Genomic DNA, 20,859 nt, shown 5'->3' on the forward strand with positions numbered 1-20,859 from the left:
TGGAGAGATGGCTCAGGGGTTAAGAGCACTGTCTGCTCTTTTAAAAGTCCTGAGTTCAATTCCCAGCAACCACATGGTGGCTCACAACCATCTATAACGAGATCTGGTGCCCTCTTCTGGCCTGCAGGTGTACACTGTATACATAATAAATATATATATATCTTAAAAAAACAAAAACAAAAACCAAACCCTTAGGTTATAAGATGAACACAGCAGGGTGGTGACATGTGTGTGTGTGTGTGTGTGTGTGTGTGTGTGTGTGTTGGTGGTGAGTGTGTGTGTCAGGGGTGGTTTATTAAGATTATCTGTTTTTTAATTATGTGTGTGTCTTCTGTGTGTCTGTTTATTGTGAACATAATTGCAGGTGTCCTCAGAGGACAGAAGAGGGCATCAGGTCCCTGACATGTGGGTGGTGGGAATTAAACCTGGATCCTCTGGAAGGGCAGCCAGTGCTCTAACCACTGAGCTGCCCCTCCAGCCTGGACGTGTTGGATGTGATAATTATTGTACAGTGTACCGGATCATCACTTTGCATATGTTATACATATACATATGAAAGGGTAAGGAGCTGGGTTACAGCTCCGTGCTTACCTAGCATGCACAAAGCCATAGGTCCAATGCCCTAACCAAAAAGAAATTAAAAATCCAGGAGGAGAAGAAAGAGGGTTTATTTCATGAATAACTGTGACAAGAAATCTTGGCTGTAGGCTCCTGTTGCCCACACCATTTGACCACAAGACCTTGGGTAACCGATCCTCTGAGGCTTAGCTGTCAGCCTCTTGTGTGAAATGACAAGATGCCTGCTGCTCACTGAGGGACATCCTGAAAGGCAAAGGCATTGATCATCGATCAATCATCAATCTTCGGAGCTTGGTCAGCTAAGTGCCCAGTTAGTGTTCCGTTACCTCCTACCCTCAACAAAGAAGGAGGGGGCAGGAAAACTGCCACAAAGTCCCAGCAGACTGTCACTTCTCCTTCCTTGGGGTGGCTGCAAGTCCACCTTAAGCCTTTGCTAGCTTTAAAACAAAAAAACCTCCAAAAATAAGGAAAGGAACTCTAAGAAGACCTTTCAGTTAGGAACTCCTCTCAGAACTATCTGAGGCTGTGTTTCCTTATGAGGCTTCGGGGAGGGGCCAGTTAGGAATCCAGATGCTCCAGAAGACTAAGAAAGTCTGGTGCTCCAAATGGTCCAGCTTTGTCATGTGGGCCCCCCGCCCCCGCTACCCTTCTCCCCTCTTCCTTCATACTTTACATTTCTGTCTTTCCCATCTTCCTCCTGGGAGACTTGTTTCTCTCTCTTTTTTATTCAGTGCGGCGGAAATGAATCATCTCTGGGTTCGTTTTGTTTTGTTTTGTTTTTTGTTTTTCCGAGCCAGGGTTTCTCTGTGTAGCCTTGGCCATCCTGGACTCACTTTGTAGACCAGGCTGGCCTCAAACTCCCAGCGATCCGCCTGCCTCTGCCTCACGAGTGCTGGGATTAAAGGCGTGCACCACCATTGCTCGGCATCAGATGGCACTCTTAAGGAATCACAACTGGGCCAGATCCAGTGTTGGAGACTGGAAATCATGGAGTGTAGTGGATTGTAAACATGTTTTTGTTTTGATCCCAAGTGTGGGATGTGATACAGACTTGTGTAAGGGTGTGTGGTGTTTTTTGTTTTTTTTTTTTTTTTTCACTGAAAACAGACTTGTGAGAGAACAGGTGATGTTTGTTCACTGGAAGAGGAACCGCCTCTTCCGGGGCCATGGTCTTTGCCAGCTGATAAACATCCTAGTATGGACTCAGGAGACACACACACACACACAACACAACACACACACACACACACACACACACACACACACTTACTTTTTGGTTCAAGACACTCCTAGAGAAAACCGCTCCAGCGAACACTTCGAGGCTCCGTGTTTCAGCTACTGCTCTGGGCCCCGGCTGTTGCTCCGGGTTCCAGAGGCTGCAGCTGCAGTCACCTCTGGTGAATTGCTGGTTTGCTGTTTAACTGGTCTATTGGAATCCTGCCGATTACGCCAGTGGAATCGCTCCAAGGAACTGAGTCTAAAAAAAAAAGTCTATTCCTTCTGTTCGTATTAACCTCTTTTCTCTGCTATCTAAGATAAAGAACCCCAAATAAGGTTTTTAAAAGTTCAAAGCCTACAATGGAGAGTGTTTTGAAAAGGGGCATTTGCTTCTAGCCCTGTAGAACACTCTAACACAAATTAGAACATGCTCAGCGTTTCCAAGGAGCCCTCAAGTGCAGACGCGAACAAATGTCTGTTTACCACATATGGTGCACCAACAATAGACCAAATAAATTGCACCTGAGTCTAGCTCGAAGCTGAGTTTAAGGTTACTTACGGAGCACAGCGAGGGTCAAAAGAGGCAGCATCGCCAAAACTCCCACTCAGTGTGCTGCTTAGCTTGGTGTCCCTGCTCAGCTTGCAAGCAGCTCCAGCAAAGGGTCTTTTCACCCTAACCTTGTGAGTTTTACACTTCTCTGAACTCCCTGAGTCCCTCCAGCGCGGAATGTTTCAATGCTGAGGAAATAGCTACGCTACCCTTTTTTTTTTTTTTTGGTTTTTCGAGACCGGGTTTCTCTGTGTAGCCTTGGCCATCCTGGACTCACTTTGTAGACCAGTCTGGCCTCGAACTCACAGCGATCCTCCTGCCTCGGCCTCCCGAGTGCTGGACTTAAAAGCGTGCGCCACCACGCCCAGCATCTACGCTACCCTTATATAACTCTTTTTCAGTTGTGGAAACTGAAACCTAGAGAGACTGAATAAACCAGTATCACCCACTTAGTTAGCATGTAGCCAGGCGGGATTAGATCTAGTGCACTTCTGTCCCTCCCCTCAGGCGGTGAAACTGAACCGCCTTGCCTTGAGGGCGGGGCATATTGCTCAGGGGCGTGGTCTAGGACCTAGAGGCGGGGCCTGCTGTCGCAGGGGCTGGGCCAGCTGCAGAACTGGCTCTGAGGCTTGGTGGGGGATCTGAATCCTTCTCCGGCGGCCAGGCAAACACAGGAACATGGGCGTCCTGGAGCGGGAAGCGCGGAGGTGACAGGGCTGACCCGGCTGGGACCTCTTCTTGGACGGCCATGGGCGACCGCGAGCGCAACAAGAAGAGGCTGCTGGAGTTGCTACAGGCGACGGGCACAGGCAACTCGCACTGCGCCGACTGCGGAGCGGCCGGTAAGGGCGCGACGTGCGGGGCAGGTGCAGCCAGGCCCCCTGGCCCGCCGGCCCCTTCCCTAGGAACCCATCTGCGCGCGACCCAGACTCACTCCTCACCCGGGATCCCAGTCATTCTCCCTGGAGAGTTTCCGGCAGCCCCTACGGTCCTCCTTCTCTCTGTTCCCGGAGCCCGGGACCCCTTTCCTCGCTCCGCACCAGCTGTGGTTCATGCCCTTGGGTTCCTCTCACTCTCCCACCCGGCACCCTACCACCCAGTACCCGGCTCTGGACATCATCTCCGACCCCGGGCCTTTCCCGCGCTCTGGGACGCTGAGGTCCTCACCTTAAGTGCCTCCATGTCCCGGTCCTCCCCGGCCCCCACCGCGACCCTCAGGCGGCGCGTTGACCCTAAAGGTGCTGATGTGGCTGCGTCATTCGCCCGGCTCTTCTCGGTTCCCCCTTCCGAGGTCTTCTGAGTGTCGCCGAAGCCACAGGGTGGGCTAAGCACGATTCATGCTGTCACCTCAGTTGTCCAAGGTTGGGGACCAAACGAGAAACAATTCCCAGCATGGACAGAGCTGGCCTCCGACCCAGAATCCAAACTGTCCGGCCCAGCCTGTCCCTGTAGCCTAGTTCTATCCTGGTCCGGCTCAGCGGAGATCCTGCCCTTCTACCCCGCAGATCCTGATTGGGCCTCTTACAAGCTGGGGATTTTCATCTGTCTCAATTGCTCTGGCGTCCACCGCAACTTCCCAGACATCAGCAAAGTTAAATCCGTGAGACTGGACTTCTGGGACGACAGTATGGTGGAGGTAGACTGGCAAGCATGCGTGGATTCTTGGAATTGGGCGTGGGGAGATGGGCCACAGGTGTACCTCCTATTCCACAGAGGAGGAAAATGCAGGCCAGAGGGGTGCAATGAATAACGAGAGGAAACAAGGACTAGTAGATGGTAGCTTAGACTCGGAGTTCAAATCCCAGCCAATCACTTGTTCCCCTTACAAGGTGAGGGCTTGAGTAATGTGTGTGTGTGTGTGTGTGTGTGTGTGTGTGTGTGTACCTGAGTGTAGGCATGTGCGTATGCCACATATGCTCAGGAGCCCAGAGAGGTCAAAAGAAGGCATCAGATAGATGCCCTGGAATTGAAGTGACAAAAAACAGTGAACTGCCACAGTGTCACTGGGGACTGAACCCAGGTCTTCTGAGAGAGCAATAGGTGCTCTTAATTACTGCACCATCTCTCCAGCACTTGGCCTAGTTCCTTAATCCTAGCTATAGATCCCGTCTCCACGGCCCTGTTACAGCCACTGTGCCGTCCTCTCACTGGCCGCTGTTGGAATAAAACATAGGTTCAGCCCAGACACAAAGCGAATGAACAGTTGCTGTCATCATTTGTAGGAGCCAGATACTGAGGAAGAGAAACATCTGCTTCATAGCCTAAGTTCCTTTTGACCTCCTAGCCCACTCTGCTTTCCTGCCCAGTTAGTATGGAGGGGCCCTCAGCCTGAGTGGTGAAGCCATTTTGGCCAGAAGAACCTTAAGAAAGCAGATAGGTCAGCACCACGTTGGTGAATGGAGAGGCTCAGGGGCCACTGGGGAAGCAGGTAACATGGCTGAGCACCTCCATTCTGTGGCAGGATCTGGGCTGGACGTTTTACTGTTCAGTCCACAGAGGTGTAACTGTAGCCCTACTGTGTGTTCTTGGTGGAAAGAGCGCACTGACAAGACAAAGTGGCTATCCATTCAAGGCTTGCCTTCTGTGCGAGGAAAGTCAGGTACTCTGCCAATCGGCCTGTACACGCACAGGGCTTGCCTTCTAACTCCCTGTTATTTCTTCACTGGGATAGTGAGATCCCCAAAGCCACTCACGCTCTGCTGGGGTTCGCAGGCTCTTACCTTAGGTATGTCACTGCTCACTGACACCTCAGCATTATCACTGGACAGAATGCCTATCATGAGTCTCAGGTGACATGCGTATCCTATGGGGCTGGTAGCCATTTTCATTCCCCGGATGTCCCAGACTGTCCCCTGTAGACTTTCAGGGCCTTCAGGAGGCTTGGCTGTCTGTGGAAAGAGTGAAAGGAAAAAACACAAGCTTTGTGGTCTGGCAGAGCTGGGTTCAGGGCACCACTTTGTGTTAAGTAGCTGTGTTGCCTTAGCAAGCTACCGGATGTCGCAGAGTCCCCGTGTCCTCTTCAAAAACAGAATGGTAGCGTTGAAATGGTTGAGAAAGCCCAGTAAACTAGACTGTCAAGGACTTGTCTATAAAAGGCATGGTTATCAGTCCCCCACAGAATGGCAAACCAGGCCTTTCCATGCCTGGTGAGAAGCCTCCCTAGAGGCAGCTTCTCCTGGCTCTGCCTCCGTGAAAACCACAGGCTATTAGTTATTTATCATTTGTCTCTACATAGCCCTGACTGTCCTGGAACTCACTGGGCAGAACAGGCTGGTCTCAGACTCTCAGAGGTCCACCTGCCTCTGCTGGGATTAAAGGCCTGTGTAAGGCACCATGCCCAGCAACCACAGTCTTCTGGGTAGACCGTGGTTTCACTTCCAGCTCATGTTCAAATTCTACAATTACGCCAATGTGCTCTTGTCTTACAGTTCATGACCCACAATGGGAACCTCAGCGTGAAAGCCAAGTTTGAAGCCAGAGTCCCAGCTTTCTACTACGTCCCTCAGGCCAACGACTGCCTGTGAGTGGTTCCAAAGGGTCTGGGGAGGGGTTTGTCCTGCCCTTCTCTGTCCCTGGTATTTTTGTCTGAGGTGAGTTCTCCTGAGTCCTGGCTGCATGATTGTTTCAGGGATGGATTTGGTATGGCCACCGAGGGTGCATAGGAACCCTGGTTTAAAGCAGATGTGGTGGCAGAAGCCTGTAATCCCAACATTCGGGAGGCAGAGGCCAGACTGGTCTGCAAAGTTAAGTCCAGGACAGCTAGTCAGGACTACCCAGACCCCTGGCTTGTGTCTTGAAAAATAAAAGCAACAACAAAGAAGGTATGATCAGAAATTCACAATTAGCTTCAGCCACACAGAGTCACACATTAGAAATGAGCATGGGGGCAGGGGGCTAGAGAGATGGCTCAGTGGTTAAGAGTGCTGCCAGCTCTTCCAAAGGTCCTGAGTTCAATTCCCAGGAACCACATGGTGGCTCACAACCATCTATAATGGGATCTGATGCTTCCCTTCTGGCATGCAGTTGTACATGCAGGCAGAACACTGTATACATAATAAATAAATATATTACAAAAAAAAAGAAGTGAACATGGGCTGCCTAGGACTCCGCCTCAAACAAAACAAGAGCCGTTAATATTTGCAGAGCTTTCCAAGTGTGCCAAGCTCTGTGCTAAACGCTGTGTGTTACTGTCAAGCATTTTCAGCAACCCTGCAAGTATGATTGTTACCCCTGGACTCAGGGACAGAGCCCGATGGGTGTGAAGGGCCCTTAGGAAAGCCCAGTATAGTAGGAGGGTTGTACACGTGAGGTGACCCACAAAGCCTAGTGACCCCAATCCTCTGCAAAGCTGACTCCCTGAGCCTGGGCCTCCTTCCCAGACACTCGGCCTCACAAGGACAGTGTCTTGTGTATTCAGGAAAAGGGATCCCGAGATAGGCACAGTCTCATGCAGGCGTGGCTGGAAAAGTTGTATTTGAACCACTGAGTCTCGGCAGGATGCTTTCAGGCCTTGCACAAATACATCGGTTCTGTGGTTTTGCAGTTAGGTGATGCCATGTGGAGTGGCAGGGAAGGACGTCTTTATATGCAGAAGGCTTCAGGTTTCCCCTCCTCCCAACTCTATCACTACCCAGCTATAAGAAGGTGGCCCAGCCACCAAGCTCCTTGGATGTCCTTCTGCATGTAGCCCGAGTTCCTCTTCAACAGCATATACAAGAACATGCCTTATGACATGATGTCATTTGTGTGTCTCCTATGTCACACAGCATGGTGGTTTTAATGCTTTTTGGGGGAACGGTGTTCTTTTTGGTTTTCAAAACAAGTCTCTCTGTGTAGCCTTGGATGTCCTGGACTCCCTTTGTAGGCCAGTCTGGCTTCAAACTCACAGCGATCTGCCCACCTCTGCCTCCTAAGTGCTGGGATTACAGGCATGTGCCACCATGCCTGATTCTTTTGAGACCAGGTTTCTCTGTGTAGCCTTGACTGTCCTGGACTCATTTTGTAGACCAGCCTCAAACTCATAGAGACCCGCCTGCCTCTGTCTCTCTGTGTGCTAGGATTACAGGCGTGAACCACCTTGGCCAGCTTAATGCATTTCCTTTTTTTTTTTTTTTAAAGATTTATTTATTTATTAAGTATAAGGGCATCAGATCATATTACAGGTGGTTGTGAGCCACCATGTGGTTGCTGGGAACTGAACTCAGGACCTTTGGAAGAACAGCCAGTGCTCTTAACCGCTGAGCCATCTCTCCAGCCCGCTTAATGCATTTCTTAGTGTCAGTTTTACAGTGATACTAGGTCCCTCACCCCTCTGAGGGCTATGATGGACACCACTTGAAAGAGCGTAGCCCATCTTGCCCCGTAGCCAGCATTCAGCCTTTGCCCCAAGTCCCTGGCCAGCATCTCTTACATAGGCTGTCTCCCCTGCCCCTCCAGTGTTATTATCACGATTCCTACAATATCTTTGCATTTCAATCCCCAGTGACTGAAGGCTGGTGGCTGCTTCCTTCTGGTTCCAAAACTGTCGCATTCTCAGCCTCTGGGACCAGAACAGGAGTCCTCATGCTCCGGTCTCTCCCCTAGTGCTGATCCTATGGCCCAGGATTTCCATCTCCACGTTGGGCCTAGTGCTGCCCTCACTGTCCCGTGGGGAAGGCTGTGTGCCTTGGGAAGGTATTAGGGTTGCATAGTGAGGGTCAAGACCAGGGCCTGTACCTATGAGGCCAGCACTCTGCCTCTGAGCTACACCTCAAACCTAGGAAGAACTCTTGATTGTAAGGAACAGAATGCCAAAGTAAGCTGGCTCAGGCACCAGGAGATTTTGTGGGTTCCGAATATCAGACACCTGGAAGGACAGATGTGAAGTCACTATCAAGAAGGATGATGCCAAACCAGGTTGATGGTGCACACCTGTGATCCTGGCCTTCGGGAGGCCAGGGAGGCTGAGGCCTCAGTAGCTGAGGTTTGAGACAAGCCTGGCCCGCAGGGTAGTGAGGCCCTGTTTCAAAACAGTAACAGCAAAGGCCTGTACGACGGCCCAGTGGCTGAAGGCACCTGCCGTTAAGCCTTAGGACCTGAGTCCATTCCTGAGATCTGCAGGAAGGAAGGAGAGAGCTGGTTCCCACAAGTTGTCCTTGGACTTCCACACATGCACTGTGGAGTGACCAGTTACACACACATACACATACACACAAAATACATAAATATATAAATATATATATATATATTGGTTTTTCGAGATGGGTTTCTCTGTGTGGCCTTGGCTGTCCTGGACCTGCTTTGTAGACCAGGCTGTCCTCGAACTCATAGCGATCCGCCTGCCTCTGCCTCCCAAGTGCTGGGATTAAAGGCGTGTGCCACCACTGCCCAGCTCTATTTTTGGTTTTTTGAGACTGAGTTTCTCTGTATAGCCTTGGCTGTCTTGGAACTACCTCTGTGGACCAGGCTGGCCTCAAACTCAGAGATCCACCTGCCTTTGTCTCCCCTGGTGCTGGGATTATAAGCGAGCACCACTATGCCCTGCTTAAATGTATTTTTTTTTTTTGGCTTTGGTTTTTGGTTTTGTTTGTTTGTTTTTTCGAGACAGGGTTTCTCTGTGTATCCTTGGCTGTCTTGGACTCACTTTGTAGACCAGGCTGGCCTTGAACTCACAGCAATCTGGCTGCCTCTGCCTCAATGTTTTTTGTTTTTTGTTTTTTTTTTCTGTTTGCTTTTGGTTTTTTGGGTTTTTTGAGACAGCATCTCTCTGTGTTAGCCTTGGCTGTCCTGGACTGGCTTTGTAGACTAGGCAGGCCTTGAACTCACAACAATCCTCCTGCCTCTGCCTCCTGAGTACTGGGATTAAAGGTACGCGCCACCACGCCTGGTCCAGTGTTTTGTTTTTGTTTTTGTTTTTATGTTTTTTGAGACAGGGTTTTTCTGTGTAACATCCCTGACTGTCCTGGACTCGCTTTGTAGACCAGGCAGGCCTTGAACTCACAGAGATCCGCCTGCCTCTGCCTCCCGAGTGCTGGGGTTAAAGGCGTGCGCCACCACGCCCGGCTAAATGTTTTTGTTTGGTTTTGTTTTTTAAAGAGGAAACAAAAAGGAAGAGGAAGAGGAGAATCATAATACCAGGGGTTCAAACATGACCAAGGAAGAGGAGGAGGTGTGATGCAAGGGCCACACCAGGGTCTCAGTGGGACCAGGTCTTTCATACGCTCACAGCTCTTGTCCATCCATCTTTCTCTCAACCAAACTTCCGTATGCAGCTGGCAGCAGACCCACCTGCAGGTTCATGCTGCACTCACTGTCCTGCACGACACAGATGGGGCTCCCAGTCAGGCTCTACCTTTGGGTTCCTTTGGCCCATACAGCCCAGGGCAACCCAGAGCTCCAGGTGACCTGTTTGGGCCAGATGTACGGTTCTAGGTCACTCCTGTGCCCAGGCCATTCAGTCATCTGACCTTTGGAACATGTACCTGGAAAATATAAGGACCGAACAATGGAAATGAGTTTGCTCTCAGCCGCATAGTTTTACTGCAGCCAAGAAGAATGTTAGGTTGAGTTTAGCATTAAGAAGCTACTGTGAGCCAGGCGGTGGTGGCGCACGCCTTTAATCCCAGCCCTCGGGAGGCAGAGGCAGGTGGATCGATGTGAGTTCGAGGCCAGCCTGGTCTGCAAAGGGAGTCTAGGACAGCTAGGGCTACACAGAGAAACCCTGTCTTGAAAACAAAACAAAACAAAAGAAAAAAAGAAGCTACTGTGAGCCTGGTGGTGTGAAGCACACCTCATCTAACTAGCTAGGATGCAGAAGCAGGCAGCTCTGTCTCTGTGAGTTCATGGTCATAGTCAGACACTGTCAAACAAACAAACAAACTCAAACCCTCACCATGTACTAAGTATGCTACTGGGTTCCTTGCACACAACTGCCCACCTCAACAGCACTAGAGAAGGCAGTTCTATTACTGGCTCATCTCCCAAATTTAGTAATTTGGTCTGGCAATATAGCACAGTTGGTAGAGTGCTTGCTTGCTTAAAGCCCTGGGTTCGATCCCCAGTGCTGCATAAAACTGGATCTGCTAGTATACATCTGTAACTTGGTAGAGGGGTAGAAGCAGGAAGGTCGTGAGTTCAAAGTCATTCTCTGCCACTTTGGACATGGGGTCAGCCCGGGACACACGAGGCCTCATCTCAAAATAAATAAAACAAAGTTCAGTGTGTTCTATGCAGTGTGGTGACCCAGAGTTCATCTGCAGGCCCAGGATGTTTCTGACTCAAGTTCACAAGCAGGGAGAGGGGACAGGGGTATGGGGGTGGGGAACACAGGTTAAATGTCCAGGGTGTCTTCATCCCTGACTTAGAGGGCTGAGGGACAGTCTAGTGCCTCTCAACCCACTAGATTTGTCATCTGGAGAACAGAAGTTACTGGCATCTGGGAGGTGGAAGTCAGCGGTACAGGGTCCACAAAGCCCAGGACAGCTCACCCCCACTACAGAGACTCAGTCCTCCAGCACCAGCATTAACTATCCTAAGGAGGAGAGACCTCTGGGTGTCCCGAGAAGGTAGCTGCTGGGCTGTTACCACCCTCTGCTGCAGGCTCTCGGAAAGTCACTGTGGGAAGACACCGGAGTAGACACAACTGACCAAAAGTCTTCTTTTTAGAGTCTTAAAGGAACAATGGATTCGAGCTAAGTATGAGAGACAGGAGTTTATGGCTGATGGGAAAGCTGTCTCACCCCCAGGTAAAGTTATTATTTTGTATGCATGTATGTGTGCGTACCCAAGTATATGTGGTGCACCCAGAGGCCGGGACAGGGCATTAGATTTCCTGGGGCTAGAATTGTGACGGTTGTGAGCTGCCCATGTGGGTGCTGGGATTTGAAGCTGGGTCCTCTGGAAGAGCAGCCAGTGCTCTCAGCCACTGAGCCACCTCTGCAGCCCTGAGGTTACCATCTTAATGTTTTGAGGTCTATGGTCTAATGAGCTCTAGGAAGTAGGACGGAGAGGTAGGCTCGGTAGAAGCATGAGCGAGATTTCAGCGCCTCTTCCCACACTCATGCACAGCCCCATTGGCAGCCCTGGATCAGGCCAGTTTTCACTCCACTGACTTGAACTCTCAGGCTGACATTGACCAGAGGTCAAAAGTCTTGCAGGATCTCAGCTTTCATGATTTTTTTCTTTTTTCTTCTTCAGACAGGGTATCTCTGTGTAGCCTTGGCTATCCCAGACTCACTTTGCAGACCAGGCTGGCCTTGAACTCACAGAGATCCACCTGCCTCTGACTCTGGGAGAGCTTCGAGTACAAGCCACAATGCCTGGCTTGCTTCCAGGATTTCCAGGCATGAAAATTATTCCTCAACTAGTAGATGTTTTGGGGTCACTCTTATACTCTTAAACTTGTAGCAGGTTGATGTCAATGTTAAAGTTGGCTAGCAATATATAATTTATAAAATATATAGTATATATATATATTTTAGACAGAGTCTTACCATATAGCCCTGGCTTGCTTGAAACTCTCAATGTATCACAGGCTGGCCATAAACTCACAGAGGCCCATCTGTCTGTGCCTCCTGAGTGCTGGGATCTAAGGTGCGTACTACCGCTTTGGCTTCCCTGGACTCGCTTTGTAGACCTGGCTGGCCTTGAACTCACAGCAATCTGCCTGCCTCTGCCTCCCAAGTGCTGGGATTACAGGTATGCGCCACCACCCCTGGCTGATACTTGGGCTTCTTAAGAGTTTTTCTTTTCTTTCTTTTTCCCTGTCTTCTTTCCTCTCCTCCTTCCCCTTCTCTGTCCTTTCTTTTTTAAAAATTAACACACTAGTCCAAGGGGTACGTCCCCATGAAAAACTTTACCTACCAGGAAAGTGGGTCAGAGGGGAGGACATCCTATTGAGACTTTAGGTATGAGAAGCCTGAGAGAATGAGGAAATAGAAGGATCCAGAGGGTCCTGGAAAACTACAGGTGGGTCTGGACCCAGGGGTCTTCCTCAGACTATGGCACCAGCCAAGGAAAATATAGGCAGTAAACTTCGAACCCCTACCCAGACTAGCCGATAGACAGGACATTCTCCACTGTTAAGTGGAGAAGGAGATCTGACTTTCACACAAACTCTGGTGCCCCATATTTGACCATGTCCCTTGGATGGGGACGCCTGGTGGCACTCAGAGGAAGGATAATAGGTCACTAAGAAGAGACTCGATACCCTATGAGCATATACAGGGGGAGGAGGTCCCCCTCAGTCACAGACATAGGGGAGGGGAGTAGGGGGGGAAGCGGAAGGGAGGGAGGAATGGGAGGATACAAGAGATGGGCTAACAACTGAGATGTAATATGAATAAATTAATAATTTAAAAAAATATTTTTTAATTTAGCTGGGCAGTAGTGCTGCATGCCTTTAATCCCAGCACTTGGGAGTCAGAGACAGGTGTATATCTCTGTGAGTTTGAGGCCAGCCTGGTCTACAGAGTAAATTCCAAGACAGTCACGACTACACAGAGAAACCGTGTCTCGAAAAAACAAACAAAAATTTAACTTTACATGTATGTGTATGATTGTTTGGCCTGTATGTATGTACATATGTGTGTGTGTGTTTGTGTATATGTTTATGTATGTATGTGTGTGTGTGTGTGTGTATGTATGTGTGTGTGTGTATGTGTATGTATGTATGTATGTATGTGTACCACATGAAATAGCAGTGCCCTTGGAGCTCAGAAGAGAGTGTCTGATTCCCTGGAACTGGAGTTATGGATGGTTGTGAGCCACCATGTGTGCGTGCGCTGAGAATCGAACCTGGGTCCTTTGCAAAAAACAGCAAGTACTTTTAAGTGCTGAATCATCTCTCCAACACCTTTTCCTTTCTTTTCTGTGACACTGTCTTGCTATGTAGCCAAGACTGGCATCAAACTTATAACAAGTCTCTTTCCTCGGCCTAAGTGCTGGGATCGCAGGCCCACCACACCTGTCTTCTGAGGGAACAGCGTGAAATCATGGAGAGCCAAGGAAATAGAGTTGGCACAGTGGGTGGAGACTGACATTATATAAAGCCGGCCCCAGATAGGACTCTGTTGCTTCCACCTGAAAGAACAAGCTTAGACTGGCTGCGGCAGCCGGTGGAGGCGCAGGGCCGAGAACCTCTCATTAGCTCATTTGTGCTGACGTCATGGCTCACTTCTTGCCCTTGGTGGTTAAGGTAACCGAGAAGTGTTCCTGTGGAAGCGGGGACGGGACAGTGCGCAGTTCCTGAGAAGGAGGTTTGTCCTTCTGCCGAGAGAAGGGCTCCTGAAGTACTACACCAAGGAGGAGGTAAGAAGCTGCCTGGGTGTGTTTCCTCAGGCTCACCCTGTTCACGAGGGCCTGTGTGGGCAATGCCTTGTCTTATGGAGAGCCTCCACCCGGCGAGCAGGGTAATCCTCTACTCCTTGGCTGCATTCGATCCAGTCCATTAGTAACCACACTCTGGTCACTCCAAATTAGCTTAGTTTGGTCCACTTCATAGCTGTTCTCTAATTTCTTTTCTTTTTTTCTTTTTTCTTTTTTTGATATAGGGTTTCTCTGTGTAGCCTTGGCTATCCTGGACTAACTTTGTAGACCAGGCTAGTCTCGAACTCACAGAGATACCCCTGCCTCTGCCTCCCAAGTGCTGGGATTAAAGGCGTGCGCTACCACGCCTGGCCCTAAATTTTTTTTCTTTTTGAGACTGATTATGTTGACCTTACTAGTCCAGAGTAGACTACATAAATCAGGATAGCCTTGAACTCAGAAAGAGCCACCTGGGTTTGCCTCCTGAGCTCTCGGATTATAGGGGTATGCCACTGTGTCCAACTAAAAAAAATTTTATTGAGATATATTTACATATGCTGTTTAGTCATTTAAATGAGGCTGGGCACTAGTCCCACTTGGGAGGCAGAGGCAGGTGGATCTCTGAGTTTGAAGTCAGCCTGATCTACAGATGAGTTCCAGGATATCCAGAGCTGTATGGAAGAAACCTTGTCTCAAAAAATATAAATAAATAAATATTTAAAAAAAAAATAATAAAATAAGGGCCAGGCATGGTGGTGCACACCTGTAACTCCAGCCCTCAGGAGGCAGGGGCAGCCAGATCTGTATGAGTTTGAGGCCAGCCTGGTCTACATAGTGAGTTCAGTACAGCCAAGGCTACGCAGTAAAACCTCTGCCTCGAAAAATAAAAATAAAATAACAACAACAGCAATAAAATAAGTGGAAACAAAACCAAACAAATAAAAACAAAATTGCCAAGCCTCCAAAAGGTCAGGCTAGGAACTGTATTCTATAGGATCAAGACAAATCATGTAGCCATGCCGAGCGATGGTGGTGCACACCTTTAAACCCAGCACTGGGGAGGCAGAGGCAGGTGGATCACTGTGAGTTCAAGCTCAGCCTGGTCTACAAAGTGAGTCCAGGACAGCCAAGGCTACACAGAGAAACCCTGTCTAGAAAAAACAAAACACAAAAACAAACAAATCATGTACCCAGCTTAAAGGAAAAGATACAATCCTATGTCCTTATGAGTGGAGCATCTGGGGCCTACTGGAAGAAAAGGAAGTGGTGAGGGTATCTTTGGAGACAAGCAACCACAGCAAAGGAGCCCTGGGGCATTCCAGTATTACAGAACCAGGAAAAAGAAAAAATAAACGAAAAGTCCTAACAAGGTGAATGTGAGAAGGCAGCCCAGCCACAGCAGCAAGCTCTGAGCTCTCCAGCCTGGACCCTGAGGCATCGGTCTGTGCTGCTCTCCTACAGGGACAGAAAGTGGCAGGAAGGCTAGCTGGTGTCTGGCCCTGAGCAAGAAGTGTTTAGAGAGAAGAGTGTTAACCCTCCAATTGGATATGGCCGCCTGCCTTTTGAAAGACTGACAACTTGTTTTTTCTTTCTTTCTTTCTTTTTTTGAGACAGGGTTTCTCTGTGTAGCCTTGGCTGTCTTGGACTGGCTTAGTAGACTAGGCTGGCCTCAAACTCAAAACAACCCACCTGCCTCTGCCTCCCAATTGGTAGGGAGGCAAAGTTAGGCCAGATCTCGGAGTTCCAGGACACCCTGGTCTACAGAGTGAGTTCCAGGACAGACAGCCAGGGCTACATACGTAGACAAGCTCTGTCTTAAAAAAAAAAAAAAAAAAAAAAAAAAAGAAAGAAAGAAAAGAAAAGAAAAACCAAAAGAAACAAAAGGCTAACCAGGGCAACACAATGAGATCCTCATCTCAAAAACAAAGCAGAACACAAAACTGCCAGTAGTAGTGTGAAAAGTGTGAAGACCATGAAGCTCAGGCTGGGCCTGGCAAACGTGAGAAGAGGTGCTCTGTCTCTCGAGCATCAGAGATGCTGGTTTCAGTCATAGAGAGCCAAACTGGGTACCAGCCAGAGGGAGAAAGCTGAAGGCTGCTGTAACAGCAAGCATGGGGTGCGGGGCAATGCTGGGGATTACACGCTGCTGGCCTCTTAGAAACCACGGGGTGGGCAGTTCCTGTTTGCTTTTGGCAAAGGGGTGGGTCTTGCTGTGGAGTGCAAGCTGGTCTGGAGTACCAGCCTCAAGTAATTCTTCTGCTTTGATGTCTGATTCTGGGACTGTAGGTGTGGATCACTATACTCAGTGGGAAGGTTTTTTGTTTTTTGGGGGGTTTTTGGGTGTTTTGTTTTTTGGTTTTCTCCTCCTCCTCCTCCTTTTTTTTTATTTTTGAGGGTTTTTTTTGGGGGGAGGAGGAGTGTGTTTCAAGACAGGGTTTCTCCGTGTATCCTTGGCTATCCTGGACTTGCTTTGTAGACCAGGTTGGCCTCGAACTGACAGAGATCCGCCTGCCTCTGCCTCCCCGAGTGCTGGGATTACAGGCGTGCACCACCACATCTGGCAAGTTTGTGGTTTTTTGAAAAACACTATTATAATCACTTATTTGTGTGTGTGCTTGTGTGGACACATGCATTGTACATGTGTACCATGGGGCATGTGAGTCTTGGGGACCAAACTCACATGTCAAACCTTGGTGTCAAGTTCTCTTACACATTAAGCCATCTTGCTAGTCCTGTAAGCTTTTAGTAAAATTAAATATCTACTCAGCTATATAAACCATCCATTAGTTACAAAGAACAAAAACTCAGGGATTCGCCTACCTCTGCCTCCCAAGTGCTGGGATTAAAGGCCTGAGTCACCTCACCTGGAATATATTTATTTAGATTTTTTTTTTTTTTTTGAGACAGGGTTTCTCTGTGTAGCCTTGGCTATCCTGGACTCCCTTTGTAGACCAGGCTGGCCTCGAACTCACAGTGAACCGCCTGCCTCTGCCTCCTGAGTGCTGGGATTAAAGGCGTGCACCACAATGCCCAGAATCACAGCTGTCTGTCTGTCTATCTTTCTTTCCTTCCTTCCTTCTCTTTTTTTTTCACAAAAAGTTTCTTAAACAAGTTTTCACAGAAATTTTATTTATCTAGTGGTACATGTCTTTAATCCCAGCACTCAGGAGGCAAAGATAGGGAGATCTCTGTGAGTTTGAGGCCAACTCAGTCTACAGATCAAGTTCCAGGGCAGCAAGGGGTTCACAGAAGAGCCCTATCTCGAAAAAGCAAACAAAGAAACTTTATTTTAGCCCAATTTTGAAGGGAAAAAAAACAAAACCCAAATGTCCATCTACAATTAACTAAAGAAGTGGTAATAAACCAAGCATGTGACACACGCCTTTAATCCCAGCACTCATGAGGCAGAGGCAGGTGGATCGCTGTGAGTTCGAGGCCAGCCTGGTCTACAAAGTGGTCCAGGACAGCCAAGGCTACACAGAGAAACACTGTCTCGAACCCCCACACCCCAAAGTGCTGGCATCACAGGTGTGCACCACTGTGCCCGGTGCAGGGCTCGGAATTTTATTTGTGTTTAAAAATGTGTAGGTCAGAAAGATAATTCAATGTGGCTCCTGCAGGTGTAGGGGCGTGGAAGCACCACGTCTCTTTCCAGGATCTCTTCTTGGCATCAGCTAGTGTCAGAACCGAGGGACAGGCACAGAGTGTGGAACTCTGAGCCCTACGACTGCTCCTGCCCAGCTGTTTAGTTCACAGCACTGGTTGATTTACTCCAGGAATGCTTTTGTGGCTAACACGCATGAGAAGTCCAAAGCGAAGGCTTTCTGGACCCCCTTCCAGCTCAGGGGGGCCAGTCCGACTAAGCAGGCAAGCGTGATAGGCCCAGGCAAGGAGTAGCACAGCTGTGCCTTTGGCTGTTCGAGCAGCCCAGGGTCATGTACTGGGGACTTGTGTGTGTTAAAGGCCTTGGCAAGGGTGACAAGAAGACATCTGCTGCCATCAGTGTCTTGAGGATCCTCTCTTTCTTCTAGGCTAAAGCCCCAAAGGCTGTCATCAACATCAAGGACTTGAATGCCACCTTCCAGACAGAGAAGATAGGACATCCCCATGGCCTGCAGATCACCTACACGAAAGAGGGTCATATCAGGAATCTGTTCGTATATCATGACAGTGGGAAGGTGAGCCCGGCACCCATCACCTCCACTGCAGTTTTGTTTTGTTTTGTTTTTAGAGACAGGGTCTCTCTGTGTAGCCTTTACTATCCTGGCCTGTAGACCAGGCTGGCCTCAAAACTCAGCCATCCGCCTGCCTCTGCCTTCCTGAGTGCTGGGATTAAAGGTGTGTGCCACCACTGTATGGTTCCTCTGTATATTTTATCATGCACTCAGCTGCCTCTTAAGCTGCTGCTGCTGCTGCTGCTGCTGCTGCTGCTGCTGCTGCTGCTGCTGCTTGCCTTAGTCAAATGTCTACTTTTTACTTTTGAGTCAGAGATCTGGGGAAGGCAGAGTGGGATGTAAGAGACAAACTTAGCAAGCACAGAGAACATTCTGGGGAGGCACACTCAGTCATCAGTGAGAGGAAAGTTAGCAGAAGGTACCATAGACAGGGACACAAATCCAGGCCCCAGCATTACTAGGCAGGCAGAGTCAGGTGGATCTCTGTGAGTTTGAGGCCACCCTGCTCTACATAGTGAATTCTGGGCCAGCCAGGCCTGCATAGCGAGATGATATCAAGACAAAGACAGAAGTGGCGAGTATGGGTAAGGCTGGAGATTGTGATTTCGAAGGAAGGCGCATGGATTGGGCCAGGGACTTTCTTTCCACATGTCACACTGAAGAGCTAAGTCACCTTAGACCTTGTGAGTCTTAGGGCTGGGGGGATGGCTTAGTGTGGCACCTCTTGCTCTTGCAGAGGACCTGGCACCTATATAGTGGTTTGCAACAGTCTATAGCTTCACTTCCGGGGCATCCAATGCCCTCTTCTGGGTTCTGTGGGCACAGGACATATATGTGGTTCATAGGCATACATGCAGGCAAACACTTATACACATTAAATGAAAAACAAGTATCTCTTAAGAAGATTATTTTATTGTGTGTACAGGGATGTTTTGCCTGCATGTGTGTCTGTATATTACATGCATGCCTGGTGCTCACTGAGGCCAGGACAGGGTATCAGATTCCCCTGGAACCAGAGTTACAGATAGTTGTGAGGTACCATGTGGTGCTGGGAGTCAAAACTGGGTGTCCGGAAGAACAGCCAGCGATCTTTCGTTTGTTTTTGTTTTTTTGAGACAGGGTTTCTCTGTGTAGCCTTGGCTGTCCTAGACTCACTTTGTAGACCAGGCTGGCCTCAAACTCACAGCAGTCCTCCTGCCTCTGCCTTCCGAGTGCTGTGGTTAAAGGCGTGGGCCACCACGCCTGGCTGGTTTTTGGTTTTTCGAGACAAGGTTTCTCTGTGTAACAGCCCCTGCTGTCCTAGACTCACTTTATAGATCAGGTTGGCCTTGAACTCACAGAGATCTGCCTGCTTCTGCTTGTCCAGTGCTGGGGTTACAGGTGTGCACCACCACGCCTGACCCAAGAACTTTTGTTTTTCATTCTTCCTTTTTTTTAGGGAGGAGTGATGTTTTGCTATGTAGCTCTTGGAGAAATCTTGAACTTGGGAGCAATCCTCCTGCCTCAGGTTTCTTCCTGTGAGATTGTAGGCATAGCCAACATACCCTGCCAGGAAAGCCCTTAACAAACACCATGACAAGAGAGCTCCGAAGTTCTGCTCGGCCTGTGTATCTGGCTTGGGGTGTGGAAAGGAACTTGTTGCATTTTGCTGAAACTGTACCCAAGTGACTTTCTCAATCACTGCAGTGCCTCAGAGCCCTGTACCACAGCCATGTGAGCAGGTCTTTCTGCCTCCCCATCCCGTCTCCCTGGGAGCGATCATACCTGATAAGTCCAGTCCTGCCTCTGATTAGGCCAGCTGCAGTAGCCGTGGGAGGGTGGGGACTACAGGGGTGTAGGGTTGCTGATCAGATTGGCAGTGCTCAGAGAAGCAAAGCTTGGGCAGGAGCAAGTGCCTGAGAACACATTACAGCATCTCAACTAATGAGTTATGGCATGAATGGCCATTGTAAGTTGAGGCAGGTGGGAGGCAGGAGAGAGGCGGGGCATGGGGTGATGAGCATTGCACTGCGGAGCCTAGGGTGTGTTATGGCCCATGCACCTGGGCTTGTTAAGCTATTTTTTTTATGTTGTATATACTTGTATGTTTAAACACTTTTTTATTTGCGCCTTCCTCTCACCACCCACATTCCCACCCGCTCACGCTGCCCCTGCCTCCTCCAACCCCTCTCTTTGACCTACAGCAGCCCATTTATTCCGTAGGTTAGTTTAGAGGTGGTAATAGATTCTGCCGCACTTGCTCCTTCCTGCCCAAGCCCTGCCTCTCTGGGAACTGATCCTCAATCCCTCCCACACCTCTACAGTCCCCACTCTGCCTTGGCTACAGCAGCTGGACCAATACAGAGGCAGAACCAGACTTTATATTTTTTTACATTTTATATGTTTTTATATATTGTATTTTAAGTTATTATAGTTCTTGGTTCATAAAAACTAGCAGACCTGGTCCCTATGTAAGGTACAGAGACACTCTCAGGTAAAGTAGATGCAGTGTTTAGAACTCTTGGAGAGACCACAGTATAAAATAGCACATTGCATTCTGTTCTTGGCGCCATCTCGCTGTGCTGCTTCTGTCATGCTATGTGTTTAGGTGTTTTCCCTCTGTGCATTATCTCTATACCATGGGCATGCACAGCCTGTAGAGGACAGAAGATGGTGTCAGATCCCCTCGAACTGGAGTTACAGACGGTTGCCACGTGAGTGCTGGGAACCAAACCCAGGCCTTTTGCAAGAGCAGGCAGTGTTCTCTCCAGCCCTTTGCTCCGTGTTGAAGTTAGCGTATTGCCTCAGTATAAGTTTTCGCTTGTGGATTTTCAGGCAGCGTCTCGCTGTGTTCCAGGCCATCCTGCTCACAGAAAAAGTTCTGGGACAGCCACTGCGACACAGAAAAAAAAAAACAAAAAACCGGTCTTCAAAACAAAACAAAAGAGGTCAAGGCTAATCTGTGCTACTTAGCTGTTTGAGGAGGCCACTATCTCAAAAGCAAACAAACAAACAAACAAACAAGCCAGCAAGCAAGTAAAAAAGGTTCTGGAGATACAGACAGTTATAGAAGGC

The 20,859-nt window shown here is 49.0% G+C and overlaps 1 protein-coding gene across 1 annotated transcript in view; it reads left to right on the forward strand.

Moving 5' to 3' along the window:
- The first annotated feature begins 3,086 nt into the window (after window positions 1–3,086).
- Adap2 (ArfGAP with dual PH domains 2) overlaps window positions 3,087–20,859 on the forward strand; it is a 28,890-nt gene continuing 11,117 nt past the window's right edge. Inside the window, exons 1-6 of the mRNA XM_051158544.1 lie at window positions 3,087–3,189; window positions 3,853–3,983; window positions 5,776–5,867; window positions 10,991–11,070; window positions 13,521–13,633; window positions 17,662–17,808. Of these exons, the coding sequence (XP_051014501.1) occupies window positions 3,096–3,189; window positions 3,853–3,983; window positions 5,776–5,867; window positions 10,991–11,070; window positions 13,521–13,633; window positions 17,662–17,808 (657 nt within the window). The 5' untranslated portion in view covers window positions 3,087–3,095. The remainder of the gene's footprint in view (window positions 3,190–3,852; window positions 3,984–5,775; window positions 5,868–10,990; window positions 11,071–13,520; window positions 13,634–17,661; window positions 17,809–20,859) is intronic.

This window comes from Acomys russatus, chromosome 16, assembly GCF_903995435.1.
Source record: "Acomys russatus chromosome 16, mAcoRus1.1, whole genome shotgun sequence".
NCBI lineage: Eukaryota > Metazoa > Chordata > Mammalia > Rodentia > Muridae > Acomys > Acomys russatus.